General features: G+C 45.0%; 1 protein-coding gene across 6 annotated transcripts in view; it reads left to right on the forward strand.

Annotated features, from left to right (window-relative positions):
- The window catches only part of pcmtd1 (protein-L-isoaspartate (D-aspartate) O-methyltransferase domain containing 1), a 109234-nt gene that overhangs the window by 83913 nt on the left and 4034 nt on the right, over positions 1 to 21287 (forward strand). For 5 of the 6 annotated variants that reach the window (XM_070892392.1, XM_070892402.1, XM_070892420.1 and 2 more), the window contains 2 exons: positions 2910 to 3033; positions 13111 to 15075. In XM_070892392.1, coding sequence (XP_070748493.1) covers positions 2910 to 3033; positions 13111 to 13481 — 495 coding nt within the window. In that variant the 3' untranslated portion in view covers positions 13482 to 15075. Of the gene's footprint in view, positions 1 to 2909; positions 3034 to 13110; positions 15076 to 21287 lie in introns of those variants that run through there. The other variant, XM_070892438.1, reaches the window with a different exon arrangement.

Raw genomic sequence — 21287 nt, forward strand, 5'->3', positions numbered from 1 at the left:
GCGGGTCACTGCTGGGATTCCACAGGAGGGGAATTTTCAAAATGGCAGCCATTCCACAAAAAATCAGCGGCTGTTGCTCTCCGCACTGTGGACGCAGATTTCCGGTGGTAACAGGCCTTGAGGGACAGGGCAATTTCGGCTCCCTGGAGTACTGTGTACAGTTTTGGTTTCCTTATCTGACAAAGGCATACATGCCTTAGTGGCGGTGCAATGCAGGTTCACCAGCTTGATCCCTGGGATGAAATTGTTGTCTTATGAGGAGAGATCGAGTATACTGAGCCTATACTCTCTTGGGTTGATGGAATCATAGAATGGCTTACTTCTGTGGTGTAACCATTTGACCCGTTGAGCCTGTGGCAGCTCTCTGTGAGAGCAGTTCAGCTAGTCCCACAACCCCCTGTTTCCCCATAGCCGTGCAATTTATTTTCCTTCAGGTGCTTATCCAATTCTCCTTCGAAAGCCACAATTGAGTCTGCCTTCACCACCCTTTCAGGCATTGCATTCCAGATCCTAACCACTCACTGCATAAAAAAAGTTTTTCCTCATGTCACCTTTGGTTCTTTTATGCATCGTCTTAAATCTGTGTCCTCTGGTTCTCGACCCTTCCGCCAATGGGAACAGTTTCTCTCTATCCACTTTGTCTAGACCCCATTATGATTTTGAACACCTCTATCCGATCTTCCCTCAACCTTCTCTGCTCCATGGAGAACAACCCCAGCTTCTCCAGTCTATCCACATAACTGAAGTTCCTCATCCCTGGAACCCTGTCTAAGGCCAGCACATCCTTCCTAAAGTGCGGTGCCCAGAGTTGGACACAATACTCCAGTTGAGGTCAAACCAGTGTTTTATACAGGTTCTTCATAACTTCCTTGCTTTTGTACTCTATAGCTCTATATATAACGCCCAGGATCCCATATGCTTTTTTAACAGCTTTCTTAACCTGCCCTGCTACCTTCAATGATTTATGCACATAAACCCCAAGATCTCTCTGTTCATGCATCCCCTTTAGGATTGTACCATTTAGTTTATATTGCCTCTCATCATTCTTCCTACCAAAATCTATCACTTCGCACTTTTCTGCATTAAGTTTCATCAGCTATGTGTCCACTCATTTCACCAATCTGTCTGTCTTCTTGAAGTCTATCACTATCCTCCTCAGTGTTCGCAATACTTCCAAGTTTTGTATCTTCTGAAAATTTTGAAATTGTGTCCTGTACACCCAAATCAAAGTCATTAATAAATATCAAGAAAAGCAGTGTTCCTAGTATCGACCCCTGGGGAAACGCCAGTATACCTTCCTCCAGTCCGAAAAACAACCATTCATTACTCTTTCTTGTTCATGTCATTTATTCGTGGAGTTTCAAAGGGCTCAATTTTGCCCAACCCCTTTTTTCGGCACACTTAACTTAATTGTGCCGACTTTGCACGCTGGAAATGGCGCCGGAAAGAAGTCGCCCCATCCTGGCCGCTCTTCTGAGTCCCTGGAGTCCCAGCGTGGCGTGCATTCTGAAGTGGGGGGCGGAGCAACTGTGCCGGCACCTGTGCGCATGCGCTGTGTTGTCGACCCGATGTGCGCAATAGCGATGAAACTTGGCTCTCCGTAGTGGCCCCCCCCCCCGGTGACATCGCGGCCAGCAGCTTGCATTTCTCCAGTCGCTCTGGACTCCCGGTATGCGTCTTCCCTCCCCTATCCCAGGTCGAATGGCCTCACACACAGGCCGACCTGCTGCCTTTCCGGGCCGACTTCAAAGATTAAGGTAGGATTTACTTCATTTTTATTGTTTGAGCTTTTCCTTGCAATGTTTGGTGCTTGGTTGTTGAGGCCCTCTCCAGTTCCCTTCCCTCCCCTATCCCTGCCCTAATGTCTGCTGAATGTGCGCTGCTTTTTCTTCACTGCCCGCAAGGTTTTTCAGAGCTGGCCACATACGCTGACCTAAGTCGATTTGGAGTGAATTTTTTCTGGCCAAAGTGGCATAAATGGCCAAAACTGGTGTAAGTGTCTGGGAACGCCCCCTTTTGGGGAAAAAAAAACTGACCTAAAAAAAATCGTACCTAACTGACTTACTCTGGAGGAAATCTTTTGGGGGAAAATGACATTTTTTAACTTGCATCAATTTTTTTGGAGTAAGTTGTTTTTTCTGGTGTAAGTCATGGCCAAAATTGGAACCATAGAATGAGAGGTGATCTCATTGAAACCTATAAGATTCTGAGGGGTTTGACAGGTTTCCCCTAGCTGGAGAGTCACATTCATGAAGTAGGGATTGTTAGGTCAGGCCCATGCTGTAATTTATCTTGCTGTGCTTGATTCTGTTAGAGTATGAAAAATGGGAAATTGTCCTTTACTTAAGCATTGACACAAACATAAAAATAATCCAACAATGTAAAAGTAAGCATATTTTAACATTTTTTATTTATATTTTAGGTTCTTTAATGGGAACTAATGACACAACTGTTCGTATCTCATCTCTGCCTCAGAATTTCTTGGGGTGTTTTTAACCACCTCATCCATTTAGTTTACATGGCCTGTCTATTAATGCAACTGTCAATGACCCAATAGGCAATCCATTGAGTTTGAAAGATAGACTGTATCATAAATAAAATAACTTGCTGTAGGAGTAAGCTTGTGTGTATGCTGCAGAGTCCAAGACTCTCATTGCTTAAATAAGTCTGTAATTGCCAGAGACTTGCTCTGCATTCATAGGCACCCCCAAAAATACTGGAGTTCAGTGGTAAGCACTACTTGCATGTTTATATGTAGCAGCACCTAACCACACACTTGTATTTGCTATGTCCTGAATTAGATTAGTTTGTTCCTCTGTTTATGAACCACGATACTGTGAAAAATGCATTTTGTACTGAATTCTGTAGAAAACATTACATCACTTATACAGTGCCATCCTTCTCCACAGCTTACCCAGATAATGCGCACAGGACAAAACACATGGGAAACCAAAAACATATTGGCTGTTTCATTTGCTCCTCTTATCCAACCAAACCGATCAGATTGCTTCAAGTCAGAGAATGTAAAGTTACGTAAGTATTCAAAATGCTTTTCTTTAAAACGATAATGTTAGCTGGCTAATATTTCACTGGTTCAAGCAATGGTGGCATGAAGGACAAGTGTCATATCAATAATATGCAGCTCATTTATAATACTAATAGCATGCATTCAGTGTAAATAAGTAAATGTACTTAATCATCTGAGATCCACTGTGCTGTTCTTAAAATACTTAATCTGGATTATAAATATGAAAATGCAACAAGAAAAGTCGTGAGTTTCAAAACACAACTTAAGAATCTCAATTTTAACCCATAGCAATTAGAATTATAGCTTCTTGAAACCCTGCGCCACCAGTGTAGCCTCACATGCAGCGGGGGCTTCTCAGAAAATCAGATTAATCGGCAATTGAAATAGAATAAAAACATTTTAAAGCTGTTGAATCTGATCTCCTATCCTGTATAATCGAAGACTGTGAGCAATTGTGCAGGCTCTATATTTTAAAGTTTAAATCCTCCCTCTGCAGCATTTAGAACCGGGGTGAAAAGCATTCCTTGCACCTAGTGTTTCTATGGGATAACCTTTTCTATCATTTGACTATCATCTAAATATACCCACTGGGTGTGTGCCCATTGGATGTCTGATGTTACCGATAACTTCCAGTGGGAACTCCAATGGATGTGAACATAGCTGGGGACAGGATGGAGTAGTCGCTATCACATTTTCTGCCTAGAAATCAATGAAGGGATAGTGAAAGATTGCAGCTACTGGCTTCATAATCTAGCTACGGTTTTAATTTTACTGAAAACCGCTTTTCCCATTCATTTCATTTATTTGTTCAAGTTTGATAAATTTGCTGGAGTTCTTTGAGGATGTAACAAGCAGGGTGGATAAGGGGAACCAGTGGATATGGTATATTTGGATTTCTAGAAGGCATTTGATAAGGTGACACATAAAAGGTTACAGCACAAGATAAGAGCTCAAGGGGTTGGGGGTAATATATTACCATGGATAGAGGATTGGCTAACTAACAGAAAACAAGAGAGTCGGGATAAATGGGTAATTTTCCTGGCAAATGGTAACGAGTGGGCTGCCACAGGGATCAGTGCTGGGGCCTCAACTATTTACAATCTATATTAATGATTTGGATGAAGGGACCGAGTGTAATGTAGCCACATTTGTTGATGATACAAAGATAGGTGGGAAAGTAAGTTGTGAGGAGGATGCAAAGAATCTGCAAAGAGATATAGATCAGTTAAGTGAGTTTGCATGAAACACAAAGTTAGTATGCAGGTACAGCAAGTAATTCTTTATTGCAAGGGGGATGGAGTATAAAAGCAGGCAAGTCCTGCTACAACTGTACAGCAAGAATACTGCGTACAGTTTTGGTCTTATTTAAGGAAGGATATACTTGCATTGGAGGCAGTTCAGAGAAGGTTCACTCAGTTGATTCGTGAGATGAAGGGGTTCTCTTATGAAGAAAGGTTGAGCCTATACTCATTGGTGTTTAGAAAAATGAGGTAATCTTATTGAAACATATAAGATACTGAGGGGGATTGACAAGGTGGATGCAAAGAAGATATTTCCACTCGTGGGAGAATCTAGAACTCGGGGGCATAGTTTCAGAAAATACGGTGTCAGCCATTTAGAACTGAGATGAGGAAGAATTTCTTCTGAGGGTCATAATTCTGTGGAGTTCTCTGCCCCAGAGAGATATGGAGGCTGGGTCATTGAATATATTTAAGGCAGAGGTAGACAGATTTTTGAAAGATAAGGGAATGAACATAGAAACATAGAAAATAGTTGCAGGAGTAGGCCATTCGGCTCTTTGAGCCTGCACCACCATTAAATAAGATCATGGCTGATCATTCACCTCAGTACCCCTTTCCTGCTTTCTCTCCATACCCCTTGATCCCTTTAGCAGTAAGGGCCATATCTAACTCCCTCTTGAATATATCCAATGAACTGGCATCAACAACTCTCTGTGGGAAGGAATTCCACAGGTCAACAACTCTGAGTGAAGAAGCTTCTCCTCATCTCAGTCCTAAATGGCTTACTACTTATCCTTAGACTGTGTCCCCTTGTTCTGGACTTTCTCAACATTGGGAACATTTTTCCTGCATCTAACCTGTCCAGTCCCGTCAGAATTTTATGTTTCTGAGATCCCCTCTCATCCTTCTAAACGCCAGTGAATACAGGCCCAGTCGATCCAGTCTCTCCTCATATGTCAGTCCTGCCATCCCGGGAATCAGTCTGGTAAACCTTCGGCCAATAGCAAGAACGTCCTTTCTCAGATTAGGAGACCAAAACTGAACACAATATTCCAGGTGAGGCCTCACCAAGGCCTTGTACAACTGCAGTAAGACCTCCCAGTTCCTATACTCAAATCCCCTAGCTATGAAGGCCAACATACCATTTGCCTTCTTCACCGCCTACTGTACCTGCATGCCAACTTTCAATGACTGATGTACCATGACACCCAGGTCTCGTTGCACCTCCCCTTTTCCTAATCTGCCGCCATTCAGATAATATTCTGCCTTCGTGTTTTTTCCCTCAAAGTGGATAACGTCACATTTATCCACATTATACTGCATCTGCCATGCATTTGCCCACTTACCTAACCTGTCCAAGTCACCCTGCAGCCTCTTGGCGTCCTCCTCACAGCTTACACTGCCACCCAGCTTAGTGTCATCTGCAAACTTGGAGATATTACACTCAATTCCTTCATCTAAATCATTAATGTATATTGTAAAGAGCTGGGGACCTAGCACTGAACCTTGCGGCACCCCACTAGTCACTGCCTGCCATTCTGAAAAGGACCCGTTTATTCCGACTCTCTGCTTCCAGTCTGCCAACCAGTTCTCTATCCACGTCAGTACATTACCCCCAATACTATGTGCTTTAATTTTGCATATCAATCTCGTGTGGGACCTTGTCAAAAGCCTTTTGAAAGTCCAAATACACCACATCCACTGGTTCTCCCTTGTCCATTCTACTAATTACATCCTCAAAAAATTCCAGAAGCTTTGTCAAGCAGGATTTCCCTTTCATAAATCCATGCTGACTTGGACCGATCCTGTCACTGCTTTCCACATGCGCTGCTATTTCATCTTTAATAATTGATTCCAACATTTTCCCCACTACTGATGTCAGGCTAACCAGTCTATAATTACACGTTTTCTCTCTCCCTCCTTTTTTTAAAAAGTGGTGTTAGATTAGCTACCCTCCAGTCCATAGGAACTGATCCAGAGTCGATATTGTTGGAAAATGATCACCAATACATCCACTATTTCTAGGGCCACTTCCTTAAGTACTCCGGGATGCAGACTATCAGGCCCTGGGGATTTATCGGCCTTCAATCCCATCAATTTCCCTAACACAATTTTCCGCCTAACAAGGATTTCCTTCAGTTCCTCCTTCTCACTAGTATTTCCGGAAGCTTATTTGTGTCTTTCTTCGTGAAGACCGAACTGAAGTATTTGTTCAACTGGTCTGCCATTTGTTTGTTCCTCATTATAAATTCACCTGAATCTGACTGTAAGGGACCTACGTTTGTCTTCACTAATCTTTTTCTCTTCACATATCTATGGAAGTTTTTGCAGTCAGTTTTTATGTTCCCGGCAAGCTTCCTCTCATACTCTATTTTCCCCCTCCTAATTAAACCCTTTGTCCTCCTCTGCTGAATTCTAAATTTTCCCCAGTCCTCAGGTTTGCTGCTTTTTCTGGCCAATTTATATGCCTCTTCCTTGGATTTAACACTATCGTTAATTTCCCTTGTTAGCCACAGTTGAGCCACCTTCCCCATTTTATTTTTACTCCAGACAGGGATATATAATTGTTGAAGTTCATCCATATGATCTTTAAATGTTTGCCATTGCCTATCCACCTTCAACCCTTTAAGTATCATTTGCCAGTCTATTCTAGCCAATTCACGTCTCATACCATCGAAGTTACCTTTCCTTAAGTTCAGGACCCTAGTCTCTGAATTAACTGTGTCATTCTCCCTCTTAATAAAGAATTCTGCCATATTATGGTCACTCTTCCCCAAGGGGCCTCGTACAACAAGTTTGCTAATTAGTCCTTTCTCATTACACATCGCGCAGTCGAGGATGGCTAGCCCTCTAGTTGGTTCCTTGACATATTGGTCTCGCAAACCATCCCTAATCCAGTTCAGGAAATCCTCCTCCACCGTATTGCTACCAGTTTGGTTAGCCCAATCTATATGTAGATTAAAGTCCCCCATGATAACTGCTGTACCTTTATTGCACGCATCCCTAATTTCTTGTTTGATGCTGCCCCCAACCTCACTACTACTGTTTGGTGGTTTCCCCACTCCCACTAGCGTTTTCTGCCCTTTGGTATTCTGCAGCTCCACCCATACAGATTCCACATCATCCAAGCTAATATCCTTCCTTACTATTGCATTAATTTCCTCTTTAACCAGCAATGGTACCCCACCTCCTTTTCCTTTCTGTCTATCCTTCCTGAATGTTGAATACCCCTGGATATTGAGTTCCCAGCCTTGGTTCAGTGGAGCTGAGTCCATGATCAGATCAGCCATGATCTTATTGAATGGCGGAGCAGGTTCGAGGTGTCAAATGGCACACTCCTGCTCCTATTTCTTATGTTCTTATGTTTACTAATATTGATTACTTTAAGTTCCTCATTAATTAGACCCTTGGTTCCCCACAATTTCCGATATCATCTTTGTGTCTTCTGTGAAGACAGACACAAAGGGCCCAAGTTTCGGCCTCAGTTGCTCCTGATTTTTTGGAGCAACTGGTGTAGAACGGAGTATCTTAGAAATTCAAATTCTCGGCATTTAGTTGCTCCAGTTCTAGTCAGTTAGAACAGTTTCACTTTGGAACAGAATTTTTTTTTCAAAAGGGGGCGTGAGCGGCCACTTACGTCTGTTTTCAAAGTTTCGGCAGTGAAAACTTACTCCAAACTAACTTAGAATGGAGTAAGTGAAGATTTTTGTACGCTCGAAAAAACCTTGTCTACACTTTAGAAAATCAGGCGTAGGGAAATGGCGGGGGGGGCGGGTGTTTAAAGGGAAGTTTACAATCATTAAACACTTCAGTTTTACAAATAAAGAGCCATCATCAATAATAAATGATAAAAACATTAATAAATCAACCAATAAATCAATCAAAAAAAATTTATAAGAAATAATTTTTTTTTTTTAAATCAATAAATAAAACATTTTCTACTTACCGACTGCAGCACCGGGAGCCCTCCAACAGTGTGCTGGGATGCCCCCCCCCCCCCCTCCAGTCTGCCTCTGTCAGTGTCTCTATCTCTCTGTCTGTGTGTGTCTCTCACTCTCTGTCAGTGTCTGTGTTTCTGACAGCGAGGGGGGGCAGGGGGAGGGGAGTGAGAGTGGGAGGAGGAGAAGAGGATGGGGGGGAGGAGGAGGAGAAGGGGAAAGGGGGGGGAGAGGAGAAGGGGAAAGGGGGGAAGAGGAGAAGGGGAAAGGGGGGGGAAGGGGGGAAGAGGAGAAGGGGAAAGGGGGGGGGAGAGGAGAAGGAGAAGAGGAGAGGGGAAAGGAGGGGGAAGAGGAGAAGGAGAAGGGGAAGGGGGGGGGAAGAGGGGGAGGGGGGAAGAGGAGAAGGGGAAGGGGGGGGGGAAGAGGAGAAGGGGAAGGGGGGGAAGAGGAGAAGGGGAAGGGGGGGAGTGAGGAGAGGGGAGGGGGGGAGAGGAGAAGGGGAAGGGAGAGGAGAAGGGGAAGGGGGAGGAAAGAGGAGAAGGGGAAGGGGGAGGAAGGGGGGAAGAGGAGAAGGGGAAAGGGGGGGCAGAGGAGAAGGGGAAAGGGGGGCAATGAGAAGGGGAAAGGGGGGGGAAGGGGAAAGGGGGGGAGAAGGAGAAGGGGAAAGGGGGGGGGAAAGGAGAAGGGGGGTGGGGGGAGGCTGAACGGGCCGGGCCCGGCCGGACTCAAGACTTCGGGCCGGGCCCGTCCCCAGCACCAGATTTTCAGGTAGGTGGCGTTGGGTCGGGTCGGGGGGAGCGCGGTTGGGTTGGGCGAGGTCCGGGGTGTGGGGGGGGGAGGGTGGTCGGGAGCCACGGGTCGGGGGGGGGGAGGAGGGAGTTCGGGAGGGGCAGGGGGGGAGGGATGGAGCGCGGGCCGGGTCAGTTCGGGTCGGGGGGGTGGGGGCAGAAGGAGGTCGGTTCGTGTTGGGGTAGGGAGGTCAGGTTGGGTCCGGGTTGGGGGCGGGTGTCCATAGCGCGGGTTGGGTTGGGGGGGTGTGGTGGGAGGGAGGTCGGTTCGGTTTGGGTCGGGGGGGTGGGGGGGAGGGAGAGGGAGGTCAGGTCGGGTGGGAGGGGGAGTGTGGATCGGGTCCAGTTCGGGGAGTCGGGTCTGGTCTGGGGGGGGGCGGGGGCGTGGGGAAGCGGTAGTCCGGTTGTGGTTGGGTACGGGGCGGGGGGTTGGGGTGGGGGCGTGTGGAGAAGCGAGAGTCGGGTCATGAGGAAGCAGGAGCAGGGCGTGGGAGGCAGCCTTATGCACGCAGCCCCAGTGAGGCCATTCGGCATTCGGCCAGGCCTAGGGGCTGCGTGCTTCGGGCGCCTGGAGCTATTGCACATGCGCGCCCGCTGTAGCGTGCATGTGCAGAGGTCCCGGCACTGTTTTCAGCTCAGGGACCTAGCTCCGCCCCCTACAGCTTGTGCTGCACCGCGCCCGACTCCAGAGGACTAGCAGAGAGCCGGAGAATCTAAGTTTTTTTTTTTAGGCGCACTTTGTGGCGCGAAAAACGGGCGTTCAGGTCGGGACTGTGCCGTTCTAGGCGCGGCCCGAAACTTGGGCCCAATATACTTCATGTCTCTGCCATTTCCTTATTCCCTATTACAATGTCTCCTCTCTGCCTCTAAGGAACTCACGTTTACTTTTGTTCTTTTTTTTTTACATCCTTGTAAAAGCTCTTAGTCTGTTTTTATATTTCTTGCTAGTTTACTCTCATTCTATTTTCTCTCCAGCAATTTCTTCGTCATCCTTTGCTGATTTTTAAAATCCTCCCAATTCTCAGGCTTACTACTCTTTTTGGAAACATTGTAAGCCTCTTATTTTAATCTAATACTATCCTCCTTAACTTCTCTAGTTAGCCATGCCTGCACCATTTTTCCAGTGGTGTTTTTAATCCTTGGGAATATATATTCGTAGGATTATGAATTATTTCTTTAAATGTTTACCATTGCTTATCTACCGTTGTATCTTTTAATTTAATTTCCCAATCTACCTTAGCCAACTCACCCGCATACCTCTGTAATTGGCTTTGGTTATATTTAAGACCTTCGTTTCATATTTAACCACATCACACTCGAACCTAATATGAAATTCATCATATTACGATCATTCTTCCCAAGCGGATCCTTTACAACAAGATTACTAATTAATCCTGTCTCATTGCACAATTCTAGATCAACAATAACCTGTTCCCTAGTTGGTTTCATGATGTATCGATCTAGGAAAATGGAGCTCGTACTTCAAGCTACTTTTGCCAATTTGGTTTGCCCCAGTGTATACAAAACTAAAAGTCCCCCCCCGATTATTGGATAACCCTTGCAACAAGCTCTTCTAATTTCCTGATTATATTCTCTCCAGCACTATGATTACTGTTAGGGGGCCAATAAATAGCTACAACCAATGTTTTCTGCTCTGTTTTTACTCAACTCCACCCACACTGATTGTACACCCTGATTTTCTGGGCTAAGATCCTTTTTCCCTACTGCATTTATCTCCTCCTTTATTATGAACTCCCCCTCCACATTCTTTTCCATTTTGCCTATCTTTTCTAAAATTCAAATACCCTGGAATACTTGTGTCCCAACCTTGATCACCCCGCAACCATGTCTTAGTAATGACTATTGGATCAAATTCATTTATCTCTTCTGCCATAAATTCATCTACCTTGTTACAAATGCTTAATGCATTCAGACTTTGCACCTTTAATATTAACTTTTTACTATTTTTCCCTGATGTGACCTTACTTGCTAATGTCCTGTTATCGTTATTAAACTCTCTGACCCTGCTTGACGCAATCTGCTTGATTTTATCCAAATTCCTACTCTGCTCTACAGCCTTGACTTTTCTCTTCAGACTTATAAATTTACCCTTATCTGAACCTTCCAACCCCCCCCCCCCCCCCACTTATTAATTTAAAGCCTATCTACCGCCCTAGTTATTTGATTCACCAGGACACTGGCCCCAGATCAATATAATCAGTATTTCATCTTAAAGCTCCATCCTCCTAATATGTAGAGCAATTAAAAAATATGTATACTTCTTCAAAACGTGATGCTTTGTGAAGTGAAGTGAAGTGAACGTGAAGTGTTGAACACTCCGCATACTATTCAACCCTGAACTGAGCTTCTGACTGCATATCCCTCCATCACAAAATTTGCATACTTCCACCTCAATTATATTGGCTGCCTGCAACTCGCCCTTTCTGCTGCTAAAATCCTCTTCTATACCATTGTCACCTCCAAACTTGGCTATTCCAATACTCTCCTGGCTGGCCTCTCAACTTCCACCCTCCGTAAAACTCAGCTCATCCAAAACATTGTTTCCCATATTTTATTCCATACTAAATCCTGCTCACCCATTGTGCTTGTTAACCTGCATTGGCTTCTAGTCCCCCAATGCCTAGTTTAAAATTCTTGTCCTTGTGATTAAATCCCACCATGGCTTCACCACCCCCACCTGCCCTCAAATCTCTCACATGCCCCTGTGCTATAATCTTTTCTCTTTGAAATCTTCATGCCTCTAAGTCCGGCTTCTTTCCCCGGCACACCATTGGTGGCCATGCTTTTAGCTACCTCAGTCACACACTCTAGAATTTGCTCCCTAAGCCTCCACCTCTCCAGATCGGTGTCCTCCATTAAGATCCTCCTTTTTAAAATCTACCTCTTTGAGCCAGCTTTTAGTCATAATACCTAATATCTTCACCTTTTGGCTCAGTGCCCAGTTTTATCCTCATTCTATTTGTAACTCATGTCGGCTGGGTTTCCCAGTCCTCTGGAAACATGGCAAGTAAAATGAGGCGAGAAGGGTTGAATCCTTTTACAGCATTACTTGTGGGACAGGAGGAGCAAGATTGTTTCCTCCAGGCTCAAAGCTACCCAGGAACCCCCCCCCCCCCACCCATCTGAGATCTGACTCTGACTCTTGTGCATCTCTTTTCCGCCCCCTGCCCTCCCAATGACCAACTACCACCAACTAGGCCTACCTACTCTCTTTAGCAGCGGAGTACTGCAGGACATTCAGGAAATGCATTCTTCAGGGTTCCCTAGTCGAATGTGCCACTCGGCTAAAATCCAGGCCTTGGTGTTTAAATGTTAGACTGCCCTTGCATGGTTCCACTCCTGCTTGTCCAAAAGCAGCTAGTGTATTTCCAGCAATTGCTTCTCTTCCTGCGCAGGATACCAAAAGGGGCTCTCCTAGGCCAAATCCACTTTCTCATCTACATGCCACCCCTCAATGATACCCAGTTCTACTCTTCCACTGCTTTTCTTGACCTCGTGACATGAATTCACAGATGAGTCAAAAGATCCTCCAACTGAACATTGGGAAAACCAAAGCTACTAATGTTGGCCTCTGCTATAAATTTATCTCCCTCACCATCCCCTTTCTCAGTCACCTTCCTAAGCATATTCTAGATTATCAAATATAATTTAAATGTCTTTGGTAATTAAGTTAGTCAAGCTGGATAGTCAAGTATCCAGCTTGACCAACTTAAATATCTATGAACATATTACAAATCTTGCACCTGCGCAAAATTCTTATGTGCACAATTATAATGGAAAGTGGCTGTGTAATCTTGTCGAGCTGTAATCACACCCTCCCCCCAAAGCCACTGGCAGGCGGGTATAAATAGAATGTGACAAGTTTTCATGGCCATTTTCCATTATATAGGAATTTATACGAGTAATATAAATATAATGACAAAATGAATAAATGACTGACTTTAAAATGGGGCTAAATTACGTCTGCATGGCGTGGACCATTTATCCCCATTCTCTAACCCCACTTCAGCTGAAGACTGTAAATTGTCTTGACTTGCTGTGTGCAATGCCATGGGTGATCAACTAGTATAATATAGCTATTTTTTCTTCTATAGCACCAGTAACTGTACGATGCCTACAGGATTTGGCAAGAATTTACATTCGTCGCAATCTCAGAAACTTGATAAATCAAGAGATTCAGGCCAAAGGCATTCCTCACAAAGTTCCACCAAAACGGAAACGTAAGAAGCTCCGCAGGCGCAAAATTGACACCTATGTATTTGTAGGCAATCAGTTGATACCTCAGCCATTTGACAGTGATGAGGATGATAAAATGGAAGAAGAGAATAGAGAGCAGGAAGAAAAAGAAATGAATGAAGGCCTCAAACAGGAAGAGGCTCCTCCAAATTTGCTTCGAGAGAGAATTCTGAATTTGCCACTACCAGAATCTTTGAAAGCATACCTAACATTCTATAGACAAAAATAGCACTGAACAAAACTAATCCTAAAGGTAACTGTGTCCACTGATATGTCTCTCCGAATTCTCAAATGTAGCATTTATAGAATAATCACTCCAAAAAAAAAGTTGAATATACTGAAAGCAGGCTACAAACCTTAAAAAAAAAAGACTAAATTGATTTGACTTAATTATTTTTAATTAATCCTGTCACCTAGTAAAGGTTATGTTCAGATGCTGAAGATCCAAGCAGAGTACTGCTTCAGATTGTACACATTAATCTTGTGAGACTTCTGATAGCACAATAAGAACATTTTGAGAAGGTGAAGAATTTCACATTTTCTATGAGGAGATGAAAAATAGGTTATTTTTAAAGTTGCATAAAGGTTTTAAACATTTAAGTGGTGAGTACCATTTGAATATAACTTGATTAATCAGATTTGCTAGTGCAATTAGCAATTTTTACTTACTATATTACCAGTTCCTTTTCTAAGTCATGCATGCGCAACCATACGATAAATAACAGTTCATAAAGCAATGTATTTGTTTAACTTTTGAGAACTGTGTTAACCTTGGGGAAGATTTTCTATGGCATTGCAAAAAAGATATGGCCTTTTTGAGCAGTTCCGTTCAAAAGTGTGGATTTAGTTATACCAACAGTAATTGGTAGTTGTACAACTACTTAATGTGTTTACTGCCCACAAGTAATATCTGGCAGGTCCTATAATTGGGCATTGACACAAGTGATGCTTTCATATTCTAATTACTAATATGAGGATGTATAATGTTTAGACTCAAAATGGTATAATGTGCTTATACAGCAGATGCACTTTAGAACTTTGAAAAATTTAAGTTTGCCAAGACTTTTAAACTCTTTGATGAAAACTTGCTTTGTGACTTATTTTTGAACTCCGTTCTTGCAGTGTTAGAACAGTGAAAATGCTGTTACCTTTGTCACTTTGAAATTACTTTGGGATAGGAAATACCCTTAAACAATACTCTGGGACCTTAGGGATTACGTAGCAAACTTGCAAAAATGTTAAGTAAGGCAATATACCATAGCCACTGATTTGCTTACTGTAGAACTTTGCTCATTGCACCTCTCCTGAATCATTTGACACTTTGTGTATAGCTCAGGGAGAGGACACAGAGGGATCTTTTCTTGATACCATGTACAATTAGGTTGTAATAGGTGTACCAAGATGATTAATCCATGGTGGATTGTGAACTTGGTGATGATACTTGGAGTGATATTCAGGTAAATATTAGACTTTTGTACAGACATTTTTTCTGCACTGTTTGTCATTTGATCTATTATATACAGTAGTAAAACAAACAATAGATGTATTTTCATATGTATGTAATTTTCTGTAACCTTTTGATCAAGAAATATAAATTCATGTTTAGAAGTGTTGCTTTTTGGTGTTGAAAATATGGTTTGTTTCATTTCATAGAATTACTAATTGTAAACACTAGCAGTTCTATGAAAGCTCAGTTTAAATGAACAAGTTTGCTTCTGTAAACATTGATTATTGGGGAAATATTTTGCAATAAAATTGATATTCTTTGTCATTGTGTTGTAGTGACACGTTTATGCCTGCCTTTTGATTGCTTGGTTTTAAATAAAACAATCCATTATTTATTAAAGTATCTCCAGAATGGCATCAGTGTGATGGTCTGCCTTTTAATGAGCTATTGCATTTTCTAAAAATGCAAATAGTCATCATATGAAATCTTTACAAAACAGCCTATGAAGGTAATAGCTAATGTGCTTTCTTCACAGTACCTTCTATAGGTATATTTTAATTAGCAACCAGCACTAAAGTATGTGCAATCTGTCTCGTCAGTTTTCGAATGAGGTAAAGTGTTCCACATTGGAAGGAAAGAGAATCATATTGGAGCTGAAATTGCACAATTCCACTCTGCTGTATTAACGGCGGTGAAGCAGGAATCACAATGTGGGTCGAATCACAACACCTGACCCTGCTAGAATATCTGGTGTCCGAATGGGGTCGCCTAATTTTAATCACAGGGTGCCTGGATGCCTGTGCTAGCATGAGTGCATTGTAGGCCTCTATTAGAGGTTGAGATGGGGAGCAAAATGCAGTGCTGTATGGCCGCATGGGGACACTGCTGGCAGTCCTGCAGAAAATGTTGTTGATCTGCATGTATTTGGGCCAAAAAAAGAAATATTCAAGGCTCAGTGCTGGGGCTATTCAGACCACAAATCAGTCCTAAAGACTTTGTGGGCCCCGCTTTCACCCTTTCATGGACCTATGTGGGGCACACAAGCAATATGAGTATCAGGCAGGATATATCACCCTGCCAGTTCTGTTTTTTGGTAAGTCGAGCCCCAAGCAGGAATTCCCTTTGGCTGCTTCTCCGTGTGGAAACTGGCTATTCTGGATGCTACCCGATTTTCCAACCTCTGCCAGGCTGCTCTGGCTCTCCCCTTGTCTTTCTCCTACAATTACATTGCACACCCTGTGGAAATTGGGGCCAATTAACTTTAAAGCATTCATGGAGCAAAAGTGCTTTTTAAAAATTCTTCATGGGATGTGGGCGTCACTGGCAAGGCAGTTGGGTTCTTACAACAATCTGGTAGTTTCATGGTCACCATTACAGATGCTAGCTTTTTAATTCCAGATTTATTTAATTAATTGAATTTAAATTTCCCAGCTGCTGTGGTGGTATTTGAACTTGCATTTCCACAAGGATCATTAGTCCAGGCCTCTGGATTACTAGTCCAGTGACATAGGGCTCAATTTTGTCCAATCCCTTTTTTAAAGTGCGCCGACTTTGCGCGCTGGAAACGATGACGGAAAAAGTCGCCCCATCCCGGCCGCTCTTCCGAGTCCCCGGAGTCCCAGCGTGGCGTGCATTCTGAAGTGGGTGGCGGAGCAACAAGGCAGCGCCGAAAACCGTGCCGGCACCTGCACGCATGCGCAGTGGTGTCGACCCGATGTGCGTGCATGCGCAATAGCGGCGAAACTTGGCTCTGCGTAGTGCCCCCCCCCCCCAGGATGACATCACAGCCAGCAGCTCACATTTCTCCAGTCACTCTGCATAGCAGCCCCCCCCCCCCGTGACATCACGGCCAGCAGCTCTCATTTCTTCGGTCGGTATGCGTAGTGGTTTCCCCCCCCCACCACCCCGGTGACATTGCGGCCAGCAGCTTGCATTTCGCCGGTCCAGTCGCTCTGGACTCCTGGTGCGTGTCTTCCCTCCCCTATCCCAGGCCGGATGGCCTCACGCACAGGCCGACCCGCTGCCTTCCCGGACCGACTTCAAAGATTAAGGTAGGATTTACTTCATTTTTATTGGTATTTTAATTGTTTGAGCTTTTCCTTGCAATGTTTGGTGCTTGGTTGTTGAGGTCCTCTCCAGTTCCCTTCCCTCCCCTATCCCTGCCCTAATGTCTGCTGAATGTGCGCTGCTTTTTCTTCACTGCCCGCAAGGTTTTTCAGAGCTGGCCACATACGCTGACCTAAGTCAATTTGGAATAAGTTTTTTCTAGCCAAAGTGGCATAAATGGCCAAAACTGGTGTAAGTGTTTGGGAACGCCCCCTTTTGGGGAAAAAAACTGACCTAAAAAAAATCGTACCTAACTCTGGAGCAAATTTTTTGGGGAAAATGGCATTTTTTAACTTGCGCCAAAAAAAACCCAACTTACTCCAAAAAAAAATTGATGCAAGTCCTGGCCAAAATTGGGCCCATTACCCCTATGCTACTTTTCCCAATAATTCTATTGGAATAAGTAACCTATTTGATCTGCAGAAATATGGAAGGAACAGGTTTAAGATTTGGCAGTTAAAAAAGGGCACAGGAATTAAAATTTTTTAAAATGGAAAGCCGTTTTCGAGACTTTAAACTGCATTGTGTGCATTAAATTTCCAGAAGGGAGGTGAGAGTGACTGTCATTGACATCAAGACAGCATTTGACCCAAGTGTAGCACCAAGCATCCCAAGTAAAATAGAAGTCAGTGGGGATCAGGTGAAAAACTCTCCACTGGCTGAAGTCATACCTAGCAAAAAGGAAGATGGTTGTGGTTGTTGGAGACCAATCATCTCAGTCCTAGGACATTCCTGCAGGAATTCCTCAGGGCAGTGTCCTAGGTGATGGAATGCTCGCCACTTGTCTGGATGAGTGCAGCTCTAACACTCGAGCTGCTCAACACCATCCAAAACAAAGTAGCCTGCTTGATCTCCCTCCAACACCGCTGCAACGTGGCTGCAGTGTGTACCATCTACAAGATACACTGCAGCAACTCGCCAAGGCTTCTTCGACAGCATCTCCCAAACCCGCAACCTCTATCACCTAGAAAGACAAGAGAAGCAGGTGCATGGGAGCACTGCCCCTCTAAGTTACACACCATCCTGACTTGGAAATATATTGCTGGTCATTCATCCCACTGGGTCAAAATCCTAGAACTCCCGACCTGTGGGAGTACCCTCATCAAACAGACTGCAGCAGTTCAAGAAGGAGGCTCACCACCATCATCTCTCGGGCAATTAGGGAAGGGCAGTAAATGCTGGCCTTGCCAGCGACGCCCACATCCCATGAATGAATAAAAACGAAGGATCCGAAATTTCCCCTTCCCTTGAGGCCTGCCATGCTGCAGAGTGCAATGGCCACCGATTTTTTTTTTTTGTGGAATGGCCGGCATTTATAAAATTCCACTCCTGTGGTATCCAGACGGTGACCCGCTCCGCTGCTGCTGAGCTGTCCTAAGTCCGTCATCAGAACGTGCACTGCTGATGTTCTCTCTCCCACCCCCCACCACCCTGATTGCGAAATTCCGATGGGAAAATCTTGCTCCCGCTGCTCTGTGTCACTGGCAGCTTTTTCTGCTGGTGCACTGTGTTTGGAGTACTTGCAATTTGGTGGTGTGGCTGCCGTTAAAGGGGAGAACCTACTGCCATGGCTGCCATCTTTTTTTAGCCGGCCAACTGCCTTATCAGGCCAACAATTATGCTCCCGGGTTCGGCCGGGCCACCAACAGACAGCCTGACACCTCCTCTTGGTGCCAGGTTGTTGGCCCGGCTAAAATCCTCCCTGGTGGCCCTTTGGACCTAACCTAAAGAATCTCAGCATCTCTCCGTGTAAGTGAGGGGGAGAGACGTGGTGATGCAGCACCGTGATGATGTCATCAGTGCTACACTGATGAGTGACCGCGGCGAACACACCACCCACCCCCAACTTCCGCCCCTCTAGTGTGCGAACTTCCGATCACCGCCGCACATCAGCCCCCGTTATGACCGACTTCGGGTCCACTGAAAAAAAACCAAAGAGTGGAATTTCGCTCAAGGCCACCACTTCGGTAAAAATAACAAACAGGGTAGGTGCGTCGCGTTTCTGGAGGTGGGCAATTTTGGCCCCAAAATGTCTAGTAAGATACTCTAGTAACATCAAATCAACTAGTATTGTCCTACATTTGAAATAATGAGACTTGATGAAAAACAGCAATTTGGTGGGGCGCTAATACATGGATCTTCAATATCAACTTTTTCTTGTATTCTTGTAAAAAGATTTTGGAATAGTATATGAGGCTCTGTAACTTGGAGACTTGGCCAGCTTTATGGACAGTGATGCATGCGATAACTTAAAAGATCAAGGAAGTTCGGGTGTACTGTAGTTATGCGTGTAACTCACACCCAAAATTCTGCATTCTTTTAAGAGATATTGGGCCCAAGTTTCCGGTTCTGGCGAAAACAGTGCACCTCCAAGACTGACGTGACCTGCCTGGGCTCGAAGATGCGCCGGAATCTTGAGCAATTCTCCGGTCCTCCTGGAGCGTGGCGTGGCGCAGCGTAGTCTCCCTGGGGTGGAGCAAGCCTATTGCAGTCTGCAAGGGGCAGGGCTAAGTCCCTGCGTGTCTTTCACAGCCGGCTTCCTTGCGCGTGCGCGGTGCAATGTGCACGCATGCGCAATGGGATCTCGACCTTGGCAATCGACCATTTAAAGGGAGAATGTGGCACTCATTTAAAGCTAGCTGGGATTTTGGTTGCAGGTAGGAAAAGGATTGAACATGATTTTATTGATTGTTGTGCAAAGGAGTGCTGCAAAGGTGCTGCATGGGTGCAAGCAAGGACATTTAAAGGGAGAACGTGGCACTCTGTTACAGTGAGCTGTGTGATTTTTGGGTGCAGGAAGGGAAGGAGTGAAATGTCTTAAGTGATTCTTGGAGTGCAAAGGGGTGCTGCACACGTGCATGCAAGGAAAGGACTGTGGTTTTTAAAAATCACCTGAGTGGAAATCCAGTACCTGTACAGCAATGCAAGAACGTGCAGCGAGAACGAAGAACTTCTTGCATGACGAAGTCGAGACACTAATGTCATTGAGGGTAGATGGCAGGAGCTGAACACCAGCAACAAAGGCAGCACGAAGGTGGCACCAAAGAAATCAAGAAATGTTGGGACCTAGTTGCAGACGAATACTGCGCAGTGGTGAATACCAGGAGATCTGGAGCCCAGTGTAAAAATAAATGGCAGGACCTTGGTCAAGTCGTTAGTGTAAGTAATATCTTCGTTTTCTCAATGGAATTGCAATTGTAAATGTGACCAGCTGTATATGTCTCACCTGGCAGAAAGGCACCCTCTCTAAAAAGTTATATTTTCATCATTGCAAAAGAAATTGGCTCACAACAAAAGAGAAAGAATACAAACAGGTGGAGGCCCGCCAAATCTGCACCCACTGACACTCTTGGAACAGAGGGTCGTTGCCATGATGTGTCGTGCCTGGAGAAAGGCAATCAGTGATGCACAAGCCAGGCCCACACGCTTGGGAGAGGGTAAGTTCTGAAAATGCATCGTGACCCTTCAAATCATCCTGCTGCCTAGCCTGCTATGTGTGAGACTACCCATGTCACCCATCCTGTCCACTCCTGTGCTGCTAACCATTTGATTGCTCGGTTATATTTTGCAGAACATGATGTCTAACAAGAAGATTCGGTGGAAGATTCAGATGTGTACGATCAAGACCAAGGCGGTGGGGTGGAGGAGGGGGGAAAGGATATGTGTTCAGGGAAGAATTTCGATCGTAATATGGATCAGTCCATAGTGCAGGGCTTCACTATCCCAGAGAATACCATGAATTCTCCTCCAACATTCCACTCCTTCATCCACCCCCCATCCTTGCGTGGTGCTTTAAATTCTGATGCAGCATGTCATCGTCTCCTCGCGTACCCATCAGCGCTTAGTGATGCAAGTTCTGGTAAGACGTTCCATGGTTTCACATCCTTCGAGGTTGAGGGTCACAGTGGTGGTGGTGGAATGCAGCTTGGAATACCCAGTTCCCCACTATCAGAGGAAGAGAGTCTCAGTGGTGGTGGTAGAATGCAGCTTGTAGCACCTAGGGCCCCATTATCAGAGGTAGAGGGTCACGGTGGTGGAGGTAGAATGCAGTGTGGAACACCCAGGGCCCCACTTCAGAGGTAGAGGGGCACAGTGGTGGTGGTAGAATGCAGCGTGGAACACCCAAGGCCTCATTATCAGAGGTAGAGGGTCACGGTGGTGGAGGTAGAATGCAGTGTGGAACACCCAGGGCCCCACTGTCCCACCCTGTGCTTTGCACTGGAGTGGTGACGCGAGGCAGAGCCGGGGAGGGAGAGGAAGGAGAACCCGAGTAGACTCTCCTGAGATGCAGCATTCAACAAATGCATTTGACATTATTGCATTGGGTGTGGAGGGCAATGACCTTACCCGTTCACTGGAGGGCACCATCAGAGGGGTTGGTGATGAGTTGACAGCGCTGTCTGGGCAAATAGCAGTTATGTCACGTGAACTGAGTGTGGGAATCGCAGGGGCAGCGCAAATGCTGGCAGAGACCATCGGCCA

The sequence above is a fragment of the Pristiophorus japonicus genome, chromosome 1, assembly GCF_044704955.1.
Source record: "Pristiophorus japonicus isolate sPriJap1 chromosome 1, sPriJap1.hap1, whole genome shotgun sequence".
In the NCBI taxonomy this organism is placed as follows: Eukaryota; Metazoa; Chordata; class Chondrichthyes; family Pristiophoridae; genus Pristiophorus; species Pristiophorus japonicus.